This window comes from Salmo salar, chromosome 09 (assembly GCF_965601325.2).
Source record: "Salmo salar chromosome 09, fSalSal1, whole genome shotgun sequence".
In the NCBI taxonomy this organism is placed as follows: Eukaryota; Metazoa; Chordata; class Actinopteri; order Salmoniformes; family Salmonidae; genus Salmo; species Salmo salar.
Genome location: NC_138299.1, coordinates 46,308,003 through 46,330,879, shown reverse-complemented (window position 1 = coordinate 46,330,879; position 22,877 = coordinate 46,308,003). Strand labels below are relative to the sequence as shown.

General features: G+C 46.9%; 1 protein-coding gene across 1 annotated transcript in view; it reads left to right on the top strand.

The window, feature by feature from the left end:
- Positions 1-8,765: 8,765 nt before the first annotated feature.
- Positions 8,766-22,877, top strand: part of LOC106592118 (ALK and LTK ligand 2b) — a 32,439-nt gene continuing 18,327 nt past the window's right edge. Inside the window, exons 1-4 of the mRNA XM_045723703.2 lie at positions 8,766-9,681; positions 16,021-16,350; positions 17,535-17,588; positions 18,017-18,097. Of these exons, the coding sequence (XP_045579659.1) occupies positions 16,074-16,350; positions 17,535-17,588; positions 18,017-18,097 (412 nt within the window). The 5' untranslated portion in view covers positions 8,766-9,681; positions 16,021-16,073. The remainder of the gene's footprint in view (positions 9,682-16,020; positions 16,351-17,534; positions 17,589-18,016; positions 18,098-22,877) is intronic.

Below are 22,877 nucleotides of genomic sequence, written 5' to 3'. Positions count from 1 at the left end.
GTCAGTGATATTAGTATCAGAACCTGTCAGTGATATTAGAATCAGAACCAGTCAATCAGTGATATTGGTATCATAACCAGGACAGGTCAGGCTGATTAAAGAAGTGGCATGAGACGAGATTAACAAATTAACGTGACAAGACAGTCAGGAGATTGAGGATTGTGTGTGTGTATGTGTGTGTGTGTGTGTGTGTGTGTGTGTGTGTGTGTGTGTGTGTGAGTGTGTCCTGAAAAACAGACTAAGGCCACAAGTAGGCAGCTTAGAGAGGATTCCCTGTCAAACCCAATTCACACACACATCTATACATGCAGTCAAACCTATTGTGTGTGTGTGTGTGTGTGTCTCTCAATTGGCTGATTATCCTTCATTCCTTGTCTTTCTGCTGTGTAGAGCTAGTGGGGATAGGATAGGATAGGGTTAAGATGTCTTACATGCAGGGTGTGGACATGGCTGGTTCAGGCTCTAGGTATTGTTAGCTAATGAAGACAAAGTTAATTGACTGGAAAAAGTTGACATAATTCATCAGCAGCTATAATATCTAAGATGTGCTTGAGTCAACGCTCCAATCCAGACACCCACACACAGAGGTGGAAAAAGAACCCACCTGTCATACTTGAGTAAAAGTAAAGATACTTTAATAGAAAATGACTCGAGTAAAAGTGAAAGTGACCCAGTAAAATACTACTTGAGTAAAAGTCTAAAAGTATTTGGTTTAAAATATACTATTCCAGAGACACACTCCAACACTCAGACATAAATTACAAACTAAGCATGTTGGTTTAGTGAGTCCACCAGATCAGAGGCAGTAGGGATGACCAGGGATGTTCTCTGTTTAGTGAGTCCGCCAGATCAGAGGCAGTATACGGGATGACCAGGGATGTTCTCTGTTTAGTGAGTCCTCCATATCAGAGGCAGTAGGGATGACAGGGGATGTTCTCTGTTTAGTGAGTCCTCCAGATCAGAGGCAGTAGGGATGACCAGGGATGTTCTCTGTTTAGTGAGTCCGCCAGATCAGAGGCAGTAGGGATGACCAGGGATGTTCTCTGTTTAGTGAGTCCTCCAGATCAGAGGCAGTAGGGATGACCAGGGATGTTCTCTGTTTAGTGAGTCCGCCAGATCAGAGGCAGTAGGGATGACCATGGATGTTTGGTTGATAAGTGTGTGAATTGGTATTTTTGTACTTTTGGGTGTCAAGGAAAATGTATGGAGTAAAAAGTACAATATTTTCATAAGGAATGTAGTGAAATAAAAGTAAAAGTAGTCAAAAATATAAATAGTAAAGTAAAATACAGATACCCCAAAAAATTATTTAAGTACTACTTTAAAGTATTTTTTACTTAAGTACTTTACACCACTGCCCACACACACACACTCTAAAACAGATTGTTGATGAGTGATTTGTACATGTTTGTAAACTCAGCAAAAAAACAAACGTCTCTTTTTCAGGACCCTGTCTTTCAAAGATAATTCGTAAAAATCCAAATAACTTCACAGATCTTCATTATGAAGGGTTTTAACACTGTTTCCCATGCTTGTTCAATGAACCATAAACAATTAATGAACATGCACCTGTGGAACGGTCGTTAAGACACAAACAGCTTACAGACGGTAGGCAATTAGGGTCACAGTTATGAAAACTTAGGACACTAAAGAGGCCTTTCTACTGACTCTGAAAAACACCAAAAGAAAGATGCTCAGGGTCCCTGCTCATTTGCATGAACGTGCCTTAGGCATGCTACAAAGAGGCATGAGGACTGCCAATGTGGCCAGGGCAATAAATTGCAATGTCCGTACTGTGAGACGCCTAAGACAGCGCTACAGGGAGACAGGACGGACAGCTGATCATCCTCTCAGTGGCAGACCACGTGTAACAACACCTGCACAGGATCGGTACATCCGAACATCACACCTGCGGGACAGGTACAGGATGGCAACAACAACTGCCAGAGTTACACCAGGAACACACAATCCCTCCATCAATGCTCAGACTGTCTGCAATAGGCTGAGAGAAGCTGGACTGAGGGCTTGTAGGCCTGTTGTAAGGCAGGTCCTCACCAGACATCACTGGCAACAACGTCACCTATGGGCACAAACCCACCGTCACTGGACCAGACAGGACTGGCAAAAAGTACTCTTCACTGACGAGTCGCGGTTTTGTCTCACCAGGAGTGATGGTCAGATTTGCGTTTATCGTCGAAGGAATGAGCGTTACACCGAGGCCTGTACTCTGGAGCGGGATCGATTTCGAGGTGGAGGGTTCGTCATGGTCTGGGGCGGTGTGTCACAGCATCATCGAACTGAGCTTGTTGTCATTGCTGGCAATCTCAACGCTATGCATTACAGGGAAGACATCCTCCTCCCTCATGTGGCACCCTTCCTGCAGGCTCATCCTGACATGACCCTCCAGCATGACAATGTCACCAGCCATACTGCTCGTTCTGTGCGTGATTTCCTGCAAGACAGGAATGTCAGTGTTCTGCCATGGCCAGCGAATAGCTCAGATCTCAATCCCATTGAGCACGTCTGGGACCTGTTGGATCGGAGGGTGAGGGCTAGGGCCATTCCCCCCAGAAATGTCCTGGAACTTGCAGGTGGCTTGGTGGAAGAGTGGGGTAACATCTCACAGCAAGAACTGCCAAATCTGGAGCAGTCCATGAGGAGGAGATGCACTGCAGTACTTAATGCAGCTGGTGGTCACACCAGATACTGACTGTTACTTTTGATTTTGACACCCCTTTTGTTCAGGGACACATTATTCAATTTCTATTAGTCACATGTCTGTGGAACTTGTTCAGTTTATGTCTCAGTTGTTGAATCTTGTTATGTTCATACACATATTTACACATGTTAATTTTGCTGAAAATAAACGCAGTTGACAGTGAGAGGACGTTTTTTTTTTTTGCTGAGTTTAGTTGTACATGCATGTGTGTGTGTTCATGTGTGTGTGAGTTCATGTGTGTGTGCATGCATTTGCGTGTATGTTTGTGTATGGATGTGTGTGTGTGTTTGTTCGTGCATGTGTGAGACCAGGTCAGAATGTTATGTTTACGGAAAGGCAGATTGTTTTCACGTCCTGACCAGTAAAGGGGTTATTTGTTATTGTAGATTGGTCAGGACGTGGCAGGGGGGTGTTTGTTTTATGTGGTTCGCGGTTTGTTGGGTTATGTGTTTATGTAGAGGGGTGTTTGTTTAGAGTATTCCGGGGGTTTTTGGTTATGTTCTATGTTTTGTATTTCTATGATCTGTCTATGTTGTGTGTTTCTATGTGTTGGCCTAGTATGGCTCTCAATCAGGAACAGCTGTACATCGTTGTTGCTGATTGGGAGTCATACTTAGGTAGCCCTGTTTTCACCTGTCATTTGTGGGAAGTTGTTTTTGCACTGCTGTGTGTGTGTGTGTGTGTGTGTGTGTGTGTGTGTGTGTGTGTGTGTGTGTGTGTGTGTGTGTGTGTGTGTGTGTGTGTGTGTGTGTGTGTGTGTGTGTGTGTGTGTGTGTGTGTGTGTGTGTGTGTGTGTGTGTGTGTGTGTGTGTGTGTGTGTGTGTGTGTGTGTAGCCTGCATTACTGTTCGTTTGTTTGTTTTGTTATTAAGTGTTCTAATAAAAGTTAAAATGAGCACTCAACCCGCTGCGCCTTGGTCCACTATATACGATGACCGTTACAATTGTATTTAATCCTGTTGTTGTGTGTTAGTTCAGCTAGAGAGGCTGAGGGTGCCATAAACTCGTAGCTGCTAGCCAACATTAATAAAACAACATGACATGAGGCCCATCCTCGGCTGTACAACCAGAGAAACAACATGACATGAGGCCCATCCTCGTCTGTACAACCAGAGAAACAACATGACATGAGGCCCATCCTCGGCTGAACAACCAGAGAAACAACATGACGTGAGGCCCATCCTCGGCTGTACAACCAGAGAAACAACATGACATGAGGCTCATCCTCGGCTGAACAACCAGAGAAACAACATGACGTGAGGCCCATCCTCGGCTGTACAACCAGAGAAACAACATGACATGAGGCCCATCCTCGGCTGAACAACCAGAGAAACAACATGACGTGAGGCCCATCCTCGGCTGTACAACCAGAGAAACAACATGACAAGAGGCCCATCCTCGTCTGTACAACCAGAGAAACAACATGACATGAGGCCCATCCTCGGCTGTACAACCAGAGAAACAACATGACGTGAGGCCCATCCTCGGCTGTACAACCAGAGAAACAACACGACGTGAGGCCCATCCTTGGCTGTACAACCAGAGAAACAACACGACGTGAGGCCCATCCTCGGCTGTACAACCAGAGAAACAACATGACGTGAGGCCCATCCTTGGCTGTACAACCAGAGAAACAACATGACGTGAGGCCCATCCTCGGCTGTACAACCAGAGAAACAACATGATGTGAGGCCCATCCTCGGCTGTACAACCAGAGAAACAACACGACGTGAGGCCCATCCTTGGCTGTACAACCAGAGAAACAACACGACATGAGGCCCATCCTCGGCTGTACAACCAGAGAAACAACATGACGTGAGGCCCATCCTCGGCTGTACAACCAGAGAAACAACATGACGTGAGGCCCATCCTCGGCTGAACAACCAGAGAAACAACACGACGTGAGGCCCATCCTCGGCTGAACAACCAGAGAAACAACATGACGTGAGGCCCATCCTCGGCTGAACAACCAGAGAAACAACATGACGTGAGGCCCATCCTCGGCTGAACAACCAGAGAAACAACACGACATGAGGCCCATCCTCGGCTGTACAACCAGAGAAACAACATGACGTGAGGCCCATCCTCGGCTGAACAACCAGAGAAACAACATGACGTGAGGCCCATCCTCGGCTGAACAACCAGAAAAACAACATGACGTGAGGCCCATCCTCGGCTGTACAACCAGAGAAACAACAAGACGTGAGGCCCATCCTCGGCTGAACAACCAGAGAAACAACATGACGTGAGGCCCATCCTCGGATGAGTAACTAGAGAAACAACATGACGTGAGGCCCATCCTCGGCTGTACAACCAGAGAAACAACATGATGTGAGGCCCATCCTCGGCTGAACAACCAGAGAAACAACATGACATGAGGCCCATCCTCGGCTGAACTACCAGAGAAACAACATGACATGAGGCCCATGGAGACACATGGAGCATCATTATTAAAGAATTAGCTAATCAGAAAAGAGATCATTAAGAAGTAGTAATATATTGGATATATTGGTTGTTCAACATTGCATTTTGGGTAAATCATGAGTGACTGACTAATCTACAAATAATAAATGAGTAGTTATGAGGCAAGGTGATGTAGATCAGTGTCTGCAGTCGCTTGCACTAAAATATCGAACAAGCTCAATTACTTTTGTGCTGCCATCCTATTAGAAGGTAACAGATCATTTTATTACAATGGTTAAGATGGATTTTCATTGTGTTCCATGGTGTTATTCGGCCCCTAGTGGAGCTTTCTGGTACTTAGAAAGACTGTACGCAAACAGGAAGTAGAGAATTCGTTCTGCATGCATAGAAGCAGCTGAAAGCAACGCTACGGTGCAGGTCTTTCAGTGTAGTTATTTCTTGTCACGCTTCAGCCTCGGAAAATATATGTTTGGAAATTCGATTCAAGCATTTAGCTAGTGATGATAATCTTGATATTGATGGAGTTGCTTACATATAAATCAATGTTGGTTGGTTGCATTTACTCACACAAATTGCAATGCCTTTCATGTATGCCTGTCCGCTTGACCCTATCCCGTCCTCTCTTCTCCAGACCATTTCCGGAGACCTTCTCCCTTACCTCACCTCGCTCATCAACTTATCCTTGACCGCTGGCTACGTCCCTTCCGTCTTCAAGAGAGCGAGAGTTGCACCCCTTCTCAAAAAACCTACACTCGATCCCTCCGATGTCAACAACTACAGACCAGTATCCCTTCTTTATTTTCTCTCCAAAACTCTTGAGTGTGCCGTCCTTGGCCAGCTCTCTTGCTATCTCTCTCAGAATGACCTTCTTGATCCAGATCAGTCAGGTTTCAAGACTGGTCATTCAACTGAGACTGCTCTTCTCTGTGTCACGGAGGCTCTCCGCACTGCTAAAGCTAACTCTCTCTCATCTGCTGTCATCCTTCTAGACCTATCTGCTGCCTTTGATACTGTGAACCATCAGATCCTCCTCTCCACCGTCTCCGAGTTGGGCATCTCCGGCGCAGCTCACTCTTGGATTGCGTCCTACCTGACAGGTCGCTCCTACCAGGTGGCGTGGCGAGAATCCGTCTCCGCACCACGTGCTCTCACCACTGGTGTCCCCCAGGGCTCAGTTCTAGGCCCTCTCCTATTCTCACTATACACCAAGTCACTTGGCTCTGTCATATCCTCACATGGTCTCTCCTATCATTGCTACGTAGACGACACACAATTAATCTTCTCCTTTCCCCCTTCTGATAACCAGGTGGCGAATCGCATCTCTGCATGTCTGGCAGACATATCAGTGTGGATGACGGATCACCACCTCAAGCTGAACCTCGGCAAGACGGAGCTGCTCTTCCTCCCGGGGAAGGACTGCCCGTTCCATGATCTCGCCATCACGGTTGACAACTCCATTGTGTCCTCCTCCCAGAGTGCTAAGAGCCTTGGCGTGACCCTGGACAACACCCTGTCGTTCTCCGCTAACATCAAGGCGGTGACCCGATCCTGTAGGTTCATGCTCTACAACATTCGCAGAGTACGACCCTGCCTCACACAGGAAGCGGCGCAGGTCCTAATCCAGGCACTTGTCATCTCCCGTCTGGATTACTGCAACTGGCTGTTGGCGGGGCTCCCTGCCTGTGCCATTAAACCCCTACAACTCATCCAGAACGTCGCAGCCCGTCTGGTGTTCAACCTTCCCAAGTTCTCTCACGTCACCCTGCTCCTCCGCACACTCCACTGGCTTCCAGTTGAAGCTCGCATCTGCTACAAGACCATGGTGCTTGCCTACGGAGCTGTGAGGGGAACGGCACCTCCGTACCTTCAGGCTCTGATCAGTCCCTACACCCAAAGAAGGGCACTGCGTTCATCCACCTCTGGCCTGCTCGCCTCCCTACCTCTGCGGAAGCACAGTTCCCGCTCAGCCCAGTCAAAACTGTTCGCTGCTCTGGCACCCCAATGGTGGAACAAGCTCCCTCACGACGCCAGGACAGCGGAGTCAATCACCACCTTCCGGAGACACCCGAAACCCCACCTCTTTAAGGAATACCTGGGCTAGGATTAAGTAATCCTTCTAACCCCCCCCCCCCCCCCAAAAAAAGGATATAGATGTACTATTGTAAAGTGGTTGTTCCACTGGATATCATAAGGTGAATGCACCAATTTGTAAGTCGCTCTGGATAAGAGCGTCTGCTAAATGACGTAAATGTAAATGTAATGTATGCCGTCAGCTTTATTACTTTGGTCGTGCTTCATGTAAACGAATTGTAAAACATACAATACTGAAGTTTTGTTACTGTTTCTAGTGTAATATGCTTTGTTATTCTACAGAGATGGTTGTACATTATTAGAGTAATGAAAGGAGTTAGCCAATTACCATATGAGTAACAATTAGCTACATGGTTTGGCGTCATGCCAGATGCATGGTACCCTCGGCACGTGTTTTGTATTTTCATGCAACTTCAACTTGGAAGGTATAATGTACAGCTACAGTATGTCGATGTGAATTGAATAATAAAGTATATTCTTTTCTGTATTTTTCAGTTTCACAACATAAACGTTTTCAATATATTCATTCAAGAAAAGTCAGGCCTTGGGAGTTTTATTGAAGACTTAATTGTTAGCTATCTGTCTAGTTTTGCATGAGAACGCAATTCAAGGGCAGAATAACTTTATACAATTTAAGCCATGGACAAGTCGGTAGTCAACCTATTAGTGCAAACGTTATAAAAAAACTATATAGGCGGCACGGATTCGCAGTTCTCTGTCCTTCAGCACCCGTCCCCGGACATACGTCCACTCAGGGTGGCCAAGATGGGCAGGTTACATTCAGAGGTTCTGAGCAGGTGCTGAATACAGCTACATGAGTATTCAACAAAAAGTAAGAAACCTCCGTGATCTGTCCTCATATAGTAGGCTCGGCTAGTGTAGCCAGACGTTCAGAAATACACTATAGCCTGGTTCTCATGAGTGCGTAAAATTATTCGAGAGAAGAGATATATCATATAAGGAATGATATATTGAATGATTTATCTAGCAGTTTGGTCTATCATTTGAACGAGTGTAGGCTATTTGGCTGAGTGGCAGTGTTGAGCTGAGATCGAGGTGAGCTGTTGTCTGTCCCTCGTGATCTTCCTGATTAATCAGCACAAGTGTAATAATAGTTCCAGCGCGAGCGAGACATAATCCCGATTAACATTAGCCGCCTCGAGGGCAAATAATAGCCTTCCCCAAAACCACACGCGTGCACGCACACACACACACACACACACACACACACACACAACCCCCGACTCAGGCCGAAAAGAGAAGGATAGATAATGTTTATTTCTCTATATGGGGAGTGGTGTTCAGATTAAGTAACCGAAAGCATTATCGGGTGTATAGTTCGAGGAGAGACCTGAATGCGCGTGCTCCATGGTCCGGTCTAAACGGAGCGCACAGTTGTGTGTGTGAAAGTTGACCTGAGAGAGCTTGTGTGTGTGTGTGTGCGTGTGTGTCCAGAACTACACAAACCACCCTGCTCCTGTAAATCATATTAATGTCTGTGAATTCCTGTCCTCTGGCGGACAAGATGTGAGTGAAACAGAAATCGATAGGGGAGGAACCTCGTGGGAGCAGGCTTTATACAATCTGTTAACCCTCGCGCTGCTTCTGTCCCATGCGGGGACATGGTTGAAGGACGGGAACACGTTTTCCCCCTACTATATTAGGGTACTAACTTATCATTCTCATCACTATCGACCAAGATCAGGAAAAGAGGAGAGAGGAACATAAAAGTTTTCCAAAACGAGAGGACTGAGTGAACGGCATAGGGCGAACGGGGCCAGGGCTCCTTACAGATCCGGTGTAAATATGACGTCTCTGTTCGGTTCTGCTCGCGCTCTGAACGCTGTTCTGATCAAAGACAACCCGGGATAATAGAAAAATACTCCAGGGACCTCAACACACACAAACAAACACACACACACACACAACAGAGTGCGCGGCACAGAACAAGCCATCCAACATGACAGCGCGAGCAGCAGCGGAGGAGCTCACCACAGAAGGGCAACAGACCTCTTCATCAGCATGAGATGAGGTCTAGAGACGTGTTAATAAAGTTGTATCGGTCATTAATTAATCCACCCACACTTCTACGACCGCTCGGTCGGCACCTTCAGCGGAGGAGCACCAGATATAAGACAGCGCACGGTGCTGGGGACTACTGCACTTGTGAAAAGAAGACGCACGGTTGCACTCCTGTCAGGGGAAAGTTGTGCGCAGCACCGGAGCTGGGGGATACCTATTTGGAAACGGACAGACGACGCACTGCGAGGACAACAAGCTGTGTTGTGCGTATTGGAGTGTGTCTGTGTGTCTAGTTGGAGTGCGTATTGTAGTAAGGGAGTGTGTCTGTGTAGTTGAAGCGATTAAAAAGGTGTTTAATCCTGGAAAACGCAGCAGCGGATCGGATTGTGTTTCACCTGGAACCCGCGAGTCAACAACACAACTCAGGTAACCTATTATATTACCGGTCCTGTTCCAACCCCGTCTGTCTGCGACTTAACTGTTGTTCGTTGTAATGACATAAGTGAAAGTCAAAGTAATATGGTCTCTAACGAGGCTGTCCTTTTACGCAGCACCGTTGCCCAAGTGGCCAAATGTTGGCAGCTCCTCATGGGTCACAGCAGTAGTCTGCGGTTAGAACCGCGGATCAGATAGGGGAACATTAGCTTATAATAGCATATAGCCTTTCTCTGTCCCTCTATCTCTTTTCTCTCTCTCTCTCTCTCTCTCTCTCTCTCTCTCTCTCTGTGTGTGTGTGTGTGTGTGTGTGTGTGTGTGTGTGAGAGAGAGAGAGAGAGAGAGAGAGACCTCTGGTCAGGTACTACATTCTGCTTTACATACAGTACTGGCTGCTAACTCCTGTCTGTGTTTGTAAGTTGCTATGCAGCGAAAGTGGTGACATGGCAGATATGTCTGATGACAACTACAGAGCTACAGACAGTATGGTATGGGACACATTCGGTGGAATGCCTTTTGACTGTGTGTGTGTGTGTGTGTGTGTGTGTGTGTGTGTGTGTGTGTGTGTGTGTGTGTGTGTGTGTGTGTGTGTGTGTGTGTGTGTGTGTGTGTGTGTGTGTGTGTGTGTGTGTGTGTGTGTGTGTGTGTGTGTGTGACTGTCTTATTAACAGCTCCCATGAATAAGCATAATAAGCATAGCTCAAAGTGCTGGTAGTAATGTGTCTGTGCTTAAGAGAGTCTACGTTTCGATTACATGACTATTATCATATGATGTTTTAATGACTAACTGACACACACACACACACACACACACACACACACACACACACACACACACACACACACACACACACACACACAGGGGAGAGGGATGGAGGGTGGGAGGGAGGGTTGTTAAAGAATTGTAATATCAGGTTGTTACAGTATAAATCAGGTCTGGCCATCAGGAGGGTTGGTTAGGTTATAGGTCATCAGGAGGGTTGGTTAGGTTATAGGTCATCAGGAGGGCCGGTTAGGTTATAGGTCATCAGGAGGGTTGGTTAGGTTATAGGTCATCAGGAGGGTCGGTTAGGTTATAGGCCATCAGGAGGGTTGGTTAGATTATAGGTCATCAGGAGGGTTGGTTAGGTTATAGGTCATCAGGAGGGCCGGTTAGGTTATAGGTCATCAGGAGGGTTGGTTAGGTTATAGGTCATCAGGAGGGTCGGTTAGGTTATAGGCCATCAGGAGGGTTGGTTAGGTTATAGGTCATCAGGAGGGTCGGTTAGGTTATAGGTCATCAGGAGGGTTGGTTAGGTTATAGGTCATCAGGAGGGTCGGTTAGGTTATAGGTCATCAGGGGGGTTGGTTAGGTTATAGGTCATCAGGAGGGCCGGTTAGGTTATAGGTCATCAGGAGGGTCTGTAAGGTTATAGGTCATCAGGAGGGTCGGTTAGATTATAGGTCATCAGGGGGGTTGGTTAGGTTATAGGTCATCAGGAGGGCCGGTTAGGTTATAGGTCATCAGGAGGGTCTGTAAGGTTATAGGTCATCAGGAGGGTCGGTTAGGTTATAGGTCATCAGGAGGGTTGGTTAGGTTATAGGTCATCAGGAGGGTCGGTTAGGTTATAGGTCATCAGGAGAGTTGGTTAGGTTATAGGTCATCAGGAGGGTCGGTTAGGTTATAGGTCATCAGGAGGGTCGGTTAGGTTATAGGTCATCAGGAGGGTCGGTTAGGTTATAGGTCATCAGCAGAGTTGGTTAGGTTATAGGTCATCAGGAGGGTCGGTTAGGTTATAGGTCATCAGGAGGGTCTATTAGGTTAATGGACACTTGGAATGAGATCACTGGGACTACTGCCGGGGAAAAGCCCTCACATCTCTCTTTCTCTCTGTCTCTCTCTCTGTCTGTCTCTTTCTCTCTGTCTCTCTCTCTTTCTCTCTCTCTCTCTGTCTCTCTCTCTTTCTCTCTGTCTCTCTGTCTCTCTCTCTTTCTCTCTCTCTCTGTCTCTCTCTCTCTCTCTCTGTCTCTCTCTCTTTCTCTACAATGGATTGTGAGGGCTGGATTCACAAAACTTGGTGATTTGAGTGAGGTTGGGTGGTTGTCAGTAGCTGTTATAGCAGAATTATCCTCTCTCATGTCTTCCCGGCTGCTACAGTAGGTTCTAGAGGGACTCTTTCCAAGGGCTACTGGAGAGAGATGAGGCTTGACTGGGTAGACAGGGTTGACGACTGCAGTCTCCTCCTTTGCCATCCCTGCTGTTAGGGTTGTTAGGTTGTTAGGGTTGGGTGATATATCTTGTTTTAAAGCTGGATTCCTTAGTTGCTACATCCACTTTTGGACTTACAAATTCATGATATATACCCATTGATTCAGAATGTAACTTATAAGTACCTCACGAACAATGTAAATGTAAACAAACACTGTATTGCCTCAAAACATGGTTAATACTATAATTGTGATATCATGGATTCTCAGTCTTTGCATCCATAGCTCTGTCTAGGAATTTGAGAGTGGTTACATTTTTCCAGGCCCATCCCTCAGCTTTTTACCAAAACAGAGGTGAAACTTTGTTATTGTTTTAATTAATGACTCTAGCTTTAAGGTATACCGGTATGGATCCACAAACCGGTAGAGATTTTTACAATACTGTCTGTAATGCTATTTTGTTACAGTGCTTGTTACAGAACTACTTCTCTAGTTTGGTTGAGTATAAAACCATCAGCCATTAAAAGCACTTAGGATTTATCTGTTTCCATCTTAGGTTCAAACGCTTCTCATAAAACATGTTTAGAAGTAGTATCATTCAGAAACATAAAATATGGCCAAATTCACATAAACATTGGACGTCCATCCATGTCCCGAGGACGTCGGGAGATGCCTTCAAAACCCGCCACTAGGGGCAACGGTGAGCACTATTACCATCAAGTAGGCTTGGATGGGGTGGGGATGGATGGGGGTGGTGGATGGGTATTGTGGATGGGGGGTGGTGTGGATGGGGGTGGTGGATGGGTGGTGTGGATGGGGTGGTGGATGGGGGGTGGTGTGGATGGGTGTGGTGAATGGGGGATGTTGTGGATGGGGGTGGTGTGGATGGGGGATGTTGTGGATGGGGGTGGTGTGGATGGTGGTGGTGGATGGGGTGGTGTGGATGGGGGATGTCGTGGATGGGGGTGGTGTGGATGGTGGTGGTGGATGGGGTGGTGTGGATGGGGGATGTTGTGGATGAAGGTGGTGTGGATGGGGGATGTTGTGGATGGGGGTGGTGTGGATGGTGGTGGTGGTGGATGGGGTGGTGTGGATGGGGGATGTGGTGGATGGGGGTGGTGTGGATGGTGGTGGTGGATGGGGTGGTGTGGATGGGGGATGTTGTGGATGGGGGATGTTGTGGATGGGGGTGGTGGATGGGGGTGGTTGTGGATGGGGGATGTTGTGGATGGGGTGGTGTGGATGGGGGATGTTGTGGATGGAGTGGTGTGGATGGGGGTGGTGGATGGATGGGGGATGTTGTGGATGGGGTGGTGTGGATGGGGGATGTTGTGGATGGGGGATGTTGTGAATGGGGGTGGTGGATGGGGTGGTGTGGATGGGGGATGTTGTGGATGGGGGTGGTGTGGATGGGGGTGGTGGATGGGGGTGGTTGTGGATGGGGGATGTTGTGGATGGGGTGGTGTGGATGGGGGATGTTGTGGATGGGGGTGGTAGATGGATGGGTTGGTAGATGGATGGGGGATGTTGTGGATGGGGTGGTGTGGATGGGGGATGTTGTGGATGGGGGTGGTGTGGATGGGGGATGTTGTGGATGGGGGATGTTGTGGATGGGGGTGGTGTGGATGGGGGATGTTGTGGATGGGGGTGGTGTGGATGGTGGTGGTGGATGGGGGTGGTGTGTATGGTGGTGGTGGATCGGGGATGTTGTGGATGGGGTGGTGTGGATGGGGGATGTTGTGGATGGGGGTGGTGGATGGGGGATGTTGTGGATGGGGTGGTGTGGATGGGGGATGTTGTGGATGGGGGTGGTGTGGATGGTGGTTGTGGATGGGGGTGGTGTGGATGGTGGTGTTGGATGGGGGTGGTGTGGATGGTGGTGGTGGATGGGGGATGTTGTGGATGGGGTGGTGTGGATGGGGGATGTTGTGGATGGGGGTGGTGTGGATGGTGGTTGTGGATGGGGCTGGTGTGGATGGTGGTGGTGGATGGGGATGGTGTGGATGGTGGTGTGGATGGGGGATGTTGTGGATGGGGGTGGTGGATGGGGGATGTTGTGGATGGGGTGGTGTGGATGGGGATGTTGTGGATGGGGTGGTGGATGGGGGATGTTGTGGATGGGGTGGTGTGGATGGGGGGTGTTGTGGATGGGGGTGGTGTGGATGGGGGATGTTGTGGATGGTGGTGGTGGATGGGGTGGTTGTGGATGGGGGATGTTGTGGATGGGGGTGGTGGATGGGGTGGTGTGGATGGGGGTGGTAGATGGGGGATGTTGTGGATTGGTGGTGTGGATGGGGTGGTGTGGATGGGGGTGGTGTGGATGGGGTGGTGGATTGGGGTGGTGGATGGATGGGGGATGTTGTGGATTGGTGGTGTGGATGGGGGTGGTGGATGGATGGGGTATTTTGTGGATTGGTGGTGTGGATGGGGGTGGTTGATGGGGTGGTGTGGATGGGGGTGGTAGATGGGGGATGTTGTGGATTGGTGGTGTGGATGGGGGTGGTGTGGATGGGGGTGGTGGATTGGGGTGGTGGATGGATGGGGGATGTTGTGGATTGGTGGTGTGGATGGGGGTGGTGGATGGGGGTGGTGGATGGATGGGGGATGTTGTGGATTGGTGGTGTGGATGGGGGTGGTGGATGGGGTGGTGTGGATGGGGGTGGTAGACGGGGATGTTGTGGATTGGTGGTGTGGATGGGGTGGTGTGGATGGGGGTGGTGCATGGGGGTGGTGGATGGGGTGTTGTGGATGGGGGTGGTGGATGGGGTGTTGTGGATGGGGGTGGTAGATGGGGGATGTTGTGGATTGGTGGTGTGGATGGGGGTGGTGGATGGGGGTGGTGGATGGGGTGTTGTGGATGGGGGTGGTGGATGGGGTGTTGTGGATGGGGGTGGTAGATGGGGGATGTTGTGGATTGGTGGTGTGGATGGGGGTGGTGGATGGGGGTGGTGGATGGGGTGTTGTGGATGGGGGTGGTGGATGGGGTGTTGTGGATGGGGGTGGTAGATGGGGGATGTTGTGGATTGGTGGTGTGGATGGGGGTGGTGGATGGGGGTGGTGGATGGGGGTGGTGGATGGGGGTGGTGGATGGATGGGGTATTTTGTGGATTGGTGGTGTGGATGGGGGTGGTTGATGGGGTGGTGTGGATGGGGGTGGTAGATGGGGGATGTTGTGGATTGGTGGTGTGGATGGGGTGGTGTGGATGGGGGTGGTGGATGGGGGTGGTGGATGGGGTGTTGTGGATGGGGGTGATGGATGGGGTGTTGTGGATGGGGGTGGTAGATGGGGGATGTTGTGGATTGGTGGTGTGGATGGGGGTGGTGGATGGGGGTGGTGGATGGGGGTGGTGGATGGATGGGGTATTTTGTGGATTGGTGGTGTGGATGGGGGTGGTTGATGGGGTGGTGTGGATGGGGGTGGTAGATGGGGGATGTTGTGGATTGGTGGTGTGGATGGGGTGGTGTGGATGGGGGTGGTGGATGGGGGTGGTGGATGGGGTGTTGTGGATGGGGGTGATGGATGGGGTGTTGTGGATGGGGGTGGTAGATGGGGGATGTTGTGGATTGGTGGTGTGGATGGGGGTGGTGGATGGGGGTGGTGGATGGGGTAAGCTACAAGCTCCGCTTCCGAGGGTCACATGTTTTGTCCCAGTCCTTTTTTTCTTGTGTTAAACCCAAACCTTGACTCTTAACTTAACCATTCGAAATTAATGTCTAAATTGAACCACAGGTTGTAAAAAAAAAAAAAAAAAAATGAATTTTGACGTTTGGAGAAAGTGGACAAAACATCTCAGTCTGAAGTTAAATCCCGCCAGAAAATATTGTGACATGATATTTCGGCCATATCGCCCAGCCCTAACTGCTGCTGTATACCATACCGGTATACCTTTAAATAACGGGCTGGTTTTTATCAGACACAGATTCTGATTCATTCCATGATCCATCAGTGGAAAGGAGGTGTTGTTTTTGTGAACAGGAGGAGACAGTGGATCATCTGTTTTCTTATGACTTGAGGGTGACTGTTTCTAAACTTATCTGAGGTCAACTGTCGTTCATGTCTTGTCTGTATGCTGAATGTTGAATTGTGCTTAGAAAGGCAGTTTGGAGGATCCTTACCAACAGTCTGTGTGTGTGTGTTTTCAGGGTAGTGCAAGGTGACTCTGCGAGGGGAAGGCGTGCTCCCGGGGGTAGGAGCGATGAGCGTGCTGCGTATCCCCGTCCTACTGGCGCTGCTGGTCCTACTGCTGACTGCTGGCTTCTGCAAACAGAGCTTCCTGGACGGGAGCCCAGGGGTGAGCAAAGGGGCGCGCACGGACGGACACAACCTCATGGAGCTCATCATGGACAAGGTGCGTCTGGCTCAGCAACAGGACCAGGTACACGAGCACTACCCCGCCAAAAAACAGGAGTTCACCTTGGAGACCAAGGAGAGGAATGAAGTGAACAAGTCTCACCATGGAGAACACATCATAGGTGAGTTATTAACCATTAGTGAACAAGTCTAACCATACAGAACACATCATAGCTGAGTTATTAACCATTAGTGAACAAGTCTCACCATACAGAAAACATCATAGGTGAGTTATTAACCATTAGTGAACAAGTCTAACCATACAGAACACATCATAGCTGAGTTATTAACCATTAGTGAACTAGTCTAACCATACAGAAAACATCATAGGTGAGTTATTAACCATTAGTGAACAAGTCTCACCATACAGAAAACATCATAGGTGAGTTATTAACCATTAGTGAACAAGTCTCACCATACAGAACACATCATAGGTGAGTTATTAACCATTAGTGAACAAGTCTAACCATACAGAAAACATCATAGGTGAGTTATTAACCATTAGTGAACAAGTCTCACCATACAGAAAACATCATAGGTGAGTTATTAACCATTAGTGAACAAGTCTCACCATACAGAACACATCATAGGTGAGTTATTAACCATTAGTGAACAAGTCTAACCATACAGAAAACATCATAGGTGAGTTATTAACCATTAGTGAACAAGTCTAACCATACAGAAAACATCATAGGTGAGTTATTAACCATTAGTGAACAAGTCTAACCATACAGAAAACATCATAGGTGAGTTATTAACCATTAGTGAACAAGTCTAACCATACAGAAAACATCATAGGTGAGTTATTAACCATTAGTGAACAAGTCTAACCATACAGAAAACATCATAGGTGAGTTATTAACCATTAGTGAACAAGTCTCACCATACAGAAAACATCATAGGTGAGTTATTAACCATTAGTGAACAAGTCTCACCATACAGAAAACATCATAGGTGAGTTATTAACCATTAGTGAACAAGTCTAACCATACAGAAAACATCATAGGTGAGTTATTAACCATTAGTGAACAAGTCTAACCATACAGAAAACATCATAGCTGAGTTATTAACCATTAGTGAACAAGTCTCACCATACAGAAAACATCATAGGTGAGTTATTAACCATTAGTGAACAAGTCTCACCATACAGAAAACATCATAGGTGAGTTATTAAATCCCGCTGCTCTATCGATCTCACTGTGCTGAAGAAGAAACGCTAGTGGACGTGGCGATGTGGATGGCCACATATTGTCCTTCAGTCCACCATGCATGTGGTCTGAATTTATTGTATTCCCTGTCGTCCCAGAGGTGTTCCCCAGAGACCTGAGACAGAAAGAAAAGTTCCTCAAACACCTAACAGGTCAGACACTACCCGCTTCTGTGTGTCAGTGACAGTTAGTGCAGGCCTGGGCAACTCCAGTCCTGTGTGGGGGGGGGCTTATTGGTGTCACCCTTTTGCCCCAGCCAACACACCTGACTCCAATAATCAACTAATCATGATCTTCAGTTAAAAATGAAATGAGTTTAAATCAGGTGTGTTTGCTGGGGATGATGGGGGAAAAGTGTGACATCAATCAGGCCCCCGAGAACTGAAATTGCCCAGGCCTGAGTTAGTTTGTGTGTTAATGTGTGTGTGTTCACCAGTGTAACCCTTGTTTGTGTCTATGTGTTCACCAGTGTAACCCTTGTTTGTGTCTATGTGTTCACCAGTGTAACCCTTGTTTGTGTCTGTGTGTGTGTGTGTGTGTGTGTTCACCAGTGTAACTAACCCTTATCTGTGTGTTCCAGGTCCTCTATTCTTTAACCCAAGATGTAGGAAACACTTCTATAGACTATACCACAACACCAGAGACTGTACCATCCCTGCCTGTGAGTATTAATGCTAACACACACACACACACACACACACACACACACACACACACACACACACACACACACACACACACACACACACACACACACACACACACACACACACACACACACACACACACACACACACACACACGACACACACATACACACACACACACACAGGAGGAAGAGGAAACTAAGTCAGTGTAATGTTTATCTGCAGCCGAGCGCGTTACCTCTCTGGTAAAGTGTTGACTCTCTGGTAAAGTGTTGACTCTCTGGTAAAGTGTTGATTCTCTGGTAAAGTGTTGACTCTCTGGTAAAGTGTTGACTCTCTGGTAAAGTGTTGACCCTCTGGTAAAGTGTTGACTCTCTGGTAAAGTGTTGACTCTCTGGTAAAGTGTTGACTCTCTGGTAAAGTGTTGACCCTCTGGTAAAGTGTTGACTCTGTGGTAAAGTGTTGACCCTCTGGTAAATTGTTGACCCTCTGGTAAAGTGTTGACTCTCTGGTAAAGTGTTGACTCTCTGTAAAGGTGTTACCTCTCTGGTAAAGTGTTGACTCTCGGGGTAAAGTGTTGACTCTCTGGTAAAGTGTTGACCCTCTGGTAAAGTGTTGACCCTCAGGTAAAGTGTTGACTCTCTGGTAAAGTGTTCACCCTCTGGTAAAGTGTTGATTCTCTGGTAAAGTGTTGACTCTCTGGTAAAGTGTTGACTCTCTGGTAAAGTGTTGATTCTCTGGTAAAGTGTTGACTCTCTGGTAAAGTGTTGACTCTCTGGTAAAGTGTTGACCCTCTGGTAAAGTGTTGACTCTCTGGTAAAGTGTTGACTCTCTGGTAAAGTGTTGACCCTCTGGTAAAGTGTTGACTCTGTGGTAAAGTGTTGACCCTCTGGTAAATTGTTGACTCTCTGGTAAAGTGTTGACTCTCTGGTAAAGTGTTGATTCTCTGGTAAAGTGTTGCTTCCATGATAATCATTACACTTACTGTGCCTTCAAAACGTATTCATACCCTTTGACTTTTTCTATATTTTGTCGGATTACAGCCTGAATTTTAAATTGATTAAATTTAGATTTTGTGTCACTGGCATACCCACAATACTCCATAATGTGAAAGTGGAATTATGTTTCTCTTTGTAGTGACTGGGTGTATTGATACAAATCAAAATCAAAATCAAATCAAATCAAATGTATTTATATAGCCCTTCTTACATCAGCCGATATCTGAAAGTGCTGTACAGAAACCCAGCCTAAAACCCCAAACAGCAAGCAATGCAGGTGTAGAAGCACGGTGGCTAGGAAAAACTCCCTAGAAAGGCCAGAACCTAGGAAGAAACCTAGAGAGGAACCAGGCTATGAGGGGTGGCCAGTCCTCTTCTGGCTGTGCCGGGTGGAGATTATAACAGCACATGGGCTAGATGTTCAAATGTTCATAAATGACCAGCATGGTCAAATAATAATAATCATAGTAGTTGTCGAGGGTGCAACAAGTCAGTAACACAAGAGTAAGTGTCAGTTGGCTTTTTCATAGCCGATCTTTGAGAGTATCTCTACCGCTCCTGCTGTCTCTAGAGAGTTGAAAACAGCAGGTCTGGGACAGGTAGCACATCCGGTGAACAGGTCAGGGTTCCAGCAGGTCTGGGACAGCAGGTCTGGGACAGGTACACCATCCAAAATATAATTCATAACTTCACCATGCTCAAAGGGATATTCAATGTCTGCTTCTTTTTATTTTTACCCATCTAACAATAGTTGCCTTTATTTGCGAGGCATTGGAAAAACCTCCCTGGTCTTTGGGGATGAATGTGTGTTTGAAATTCACTGCTCGACTCAGGGTTTTTACAGATAACTGTATGTGTGTGGTACAGAGATGAGGTAGTCATTCAAAACTCATGTTAAACACTATTATTGCACACAGAGTCCATGCAACTTATTATGTGACTTGTTCAGCAAATGTTTACTCCTGAACTTATTTAGACTTCCCATAACAAAGGGGTTGAATACTTATTGACTCAAGACACTTCAGTTTTTCATTTTTAAGTTATTTGTAAAAAAGTATAGAAACATAAATCCACTTTGACATTATGGGGTGTTGTGTGTAGACCAGTGACACAAAATCTAACTTTTATTTTAATGGAATAAATTCAGGCATTTTAAATTCAGGCTGTAACACAACAAAATGTGGGGGAAAAAATCAAAGGTTGTGAATACTTTGTGATGGCAATGTACTTTAAGATTTCTGACAGTGTTTTTGATTGCATGCCATTATTGCTAGGTAGACTAGCCAAGATCATACTTAGAGGGAGATGGTAAAGATGTGTTCTGATTAGTCGGTCTGTATTTGTTCAGGCTTGTGATTGGATAGCAGATAGGAAACATATAGCATTCATTTACATTTTTACATTTTTAGTCATTTAGCAGACGCTCTTATCCAGAGCGACTTACAGTAGTGAATGCATACATTTCATACATTTTTTATTTATTTTTTCTGTGCTGGCCCCCCGTGGGAATCGAACCCACAACCCTGGTGTTGCAAACACCATGCTCTACCAACTGAGCTACAGGGAAGGCGTTCAAATGGGTTTATGCAGAGATAACTTTTATAGTTTTGTCACTTAAAATTAACTATAAAAAAAATAATCTTTATATCTATCTACCCAGATGTATGAAGAACCATCTAAATATCAGTTACACTGTATTCACATAGAACCTTATAGTCCAAAGGAAATGAACACCCCCACTGCTCTGTCATCATCTAATCCATGTAGCTGTACTTCCGGGGACAGTATTTCAGACTCTTTTCAGGTGTCTTCACTTCTTCACTTTACAGTTCTGCCTGCCTGCCTCCTCTACTCTCCTTCCTCTCTCTCTCCCTCACGCTGGCCTGCCTGCCTCCTCTACTCTCCCTCCTCTCTCTCTCCCTCACGCTGGCCTGCCTGCCTCCTCTACTCTCCCTCACGCTGGCCTGCCAGTCTGCTTCCACTCTCTCCCTCTCCTCTCTCTCCCTCACGCTGGCCTGCCTGCCCCCTCCTCTCTCTCCCTCACACTGGCCTGCCTGCCCCCTCCTCTCTATCCCTCATGCTGGCCTGCCTGCCCCCTTCTCTCCTTCACGCTGGCCTGCCTGCCCCCTCCTCACTCTCCCTCCCCTCTCTCCCTCATGCTGGCCTGCCTGCCCCCTCCTCTCTCTCCCTCATGCTGGCCTGCCTGCCCCCTCCTCTCTCTCCCTCATGCTGGCCTGCCTGCCCCCTTCTCTCTCTCCCTCACGCTGGAGCCCTGCTCTTTCTCTTTGCAAGATTGCAAGATACAGCATTCCAGTGTGAGATACAGCTATTGATTGCGGATAGATGGGCCTAGTGCATGGTACAAAATGTCTGCCTGGTGGCTGACCTGCCTATACCGTGCCGCTCCCCTCTCTCTCCGTCCCTCGCTAGCTTGCTAGGAAAGATACAAGCGTTTGTGTTCTCGGAAGTACGGCAACTAATCAGTCTCTTCCGTTCCAAAAATACTGAATCTTGACACTCAGTCGAACTCTCCACCACTACGCCATTGTCATTAACAGTTGTAAAAATGGCAGAGAAAGGCAAGTGACAGCAGCAAAGTCCTGTATGACAGTACTTTGAGATGTTAAGAAGGAAATGCTAACTTTTCTAGGTGGAATTGAGGTACGGTAACGGTAGCACAGGTGCAATGCTTAACCATCTTAAAGGGACGCACCCTGAGACCCAAACCGTTGCTGGCAGCAACACATCTGCGTTGTGAATTCACATGGAATTTTATGAATTTCCCCTATCATTCTAATGGAATTTGGCCACAAAATCATCATTTTACAATGGCCATCTCAGTCTCTGGACTTCAAACCCATTGACAACCTGTGCTTTGAATTGTAGAGGGCAGTCCAATTCTGTATGGGGGAATGGTCTAAGGTCTCTCCCAATGTGTTCTCTAACTCATAAAATAATTTAGATAAAAGCTCAGTGGCATTGTCCTCGCTGGGTGAGGTATTAAAAACAGGGTTGTCAATATTTTTTACCCCTACCTTTCAAAAAAATGAACATTACTTGTTAAAAAAAAAAATCTCTTTCTCTGAGCAATTGTATTGCACAACAGGTCAGTCTAAAAACAACACAACAGGTTGGTCTAAAAACAACACAACAGGTCAGTCTAAAAAACAACACAACAGGTCGGTCTAAAAACCTGTTGTGTTGTTCTTAGACCAACCTGTTGTGTTGTTTTTAGACTGACCTGTTGTTTTGTTTTTAGACTGTTTTTAGACTGACCTGTTGTGTTGTTTTTAGACTGACCCGTTGTGTTGTTTTTAGACTGTTTTTAGACTGACCTGTTGTGTTGTTTTTAGACTGACCTGTTGTGTTGTTTTTAGACTGACCTGTTGTGTTGTTTTTAGACTGTTTTTAGACTGACCTGTTGTGTTGTTTTTAGACTGACCTGTTGTGTTGTTTTTAGACTGACCTGTTGTGTTGTTTTTTAGACTGACCTGTTGTGTTGTTTTTAGACCGACCTGTTGTGTTGTTTTTAGACCGACCTGTTGTGTTGTTTTTAGACTGACCTGTTGTGTTGTTTTTAGACTGTTTTTAGACTGACCTGTTGTGTTGTTTTTAGACTGACCTGTTGTGTTGTTTTTAGACTGTTTTTAGACTGACCTGTTGTGTTGTTTTTAGACTGACCTGTTGTGTTGTTTTTAGACTGTTTTTAGACTGACCTGTTGTGTTGTTTTTAGACTGACCTGTTGTGTTGTTTTTAGACTGACCTGTTGTGTTCTTTTTAGACTGACCTGTTGTG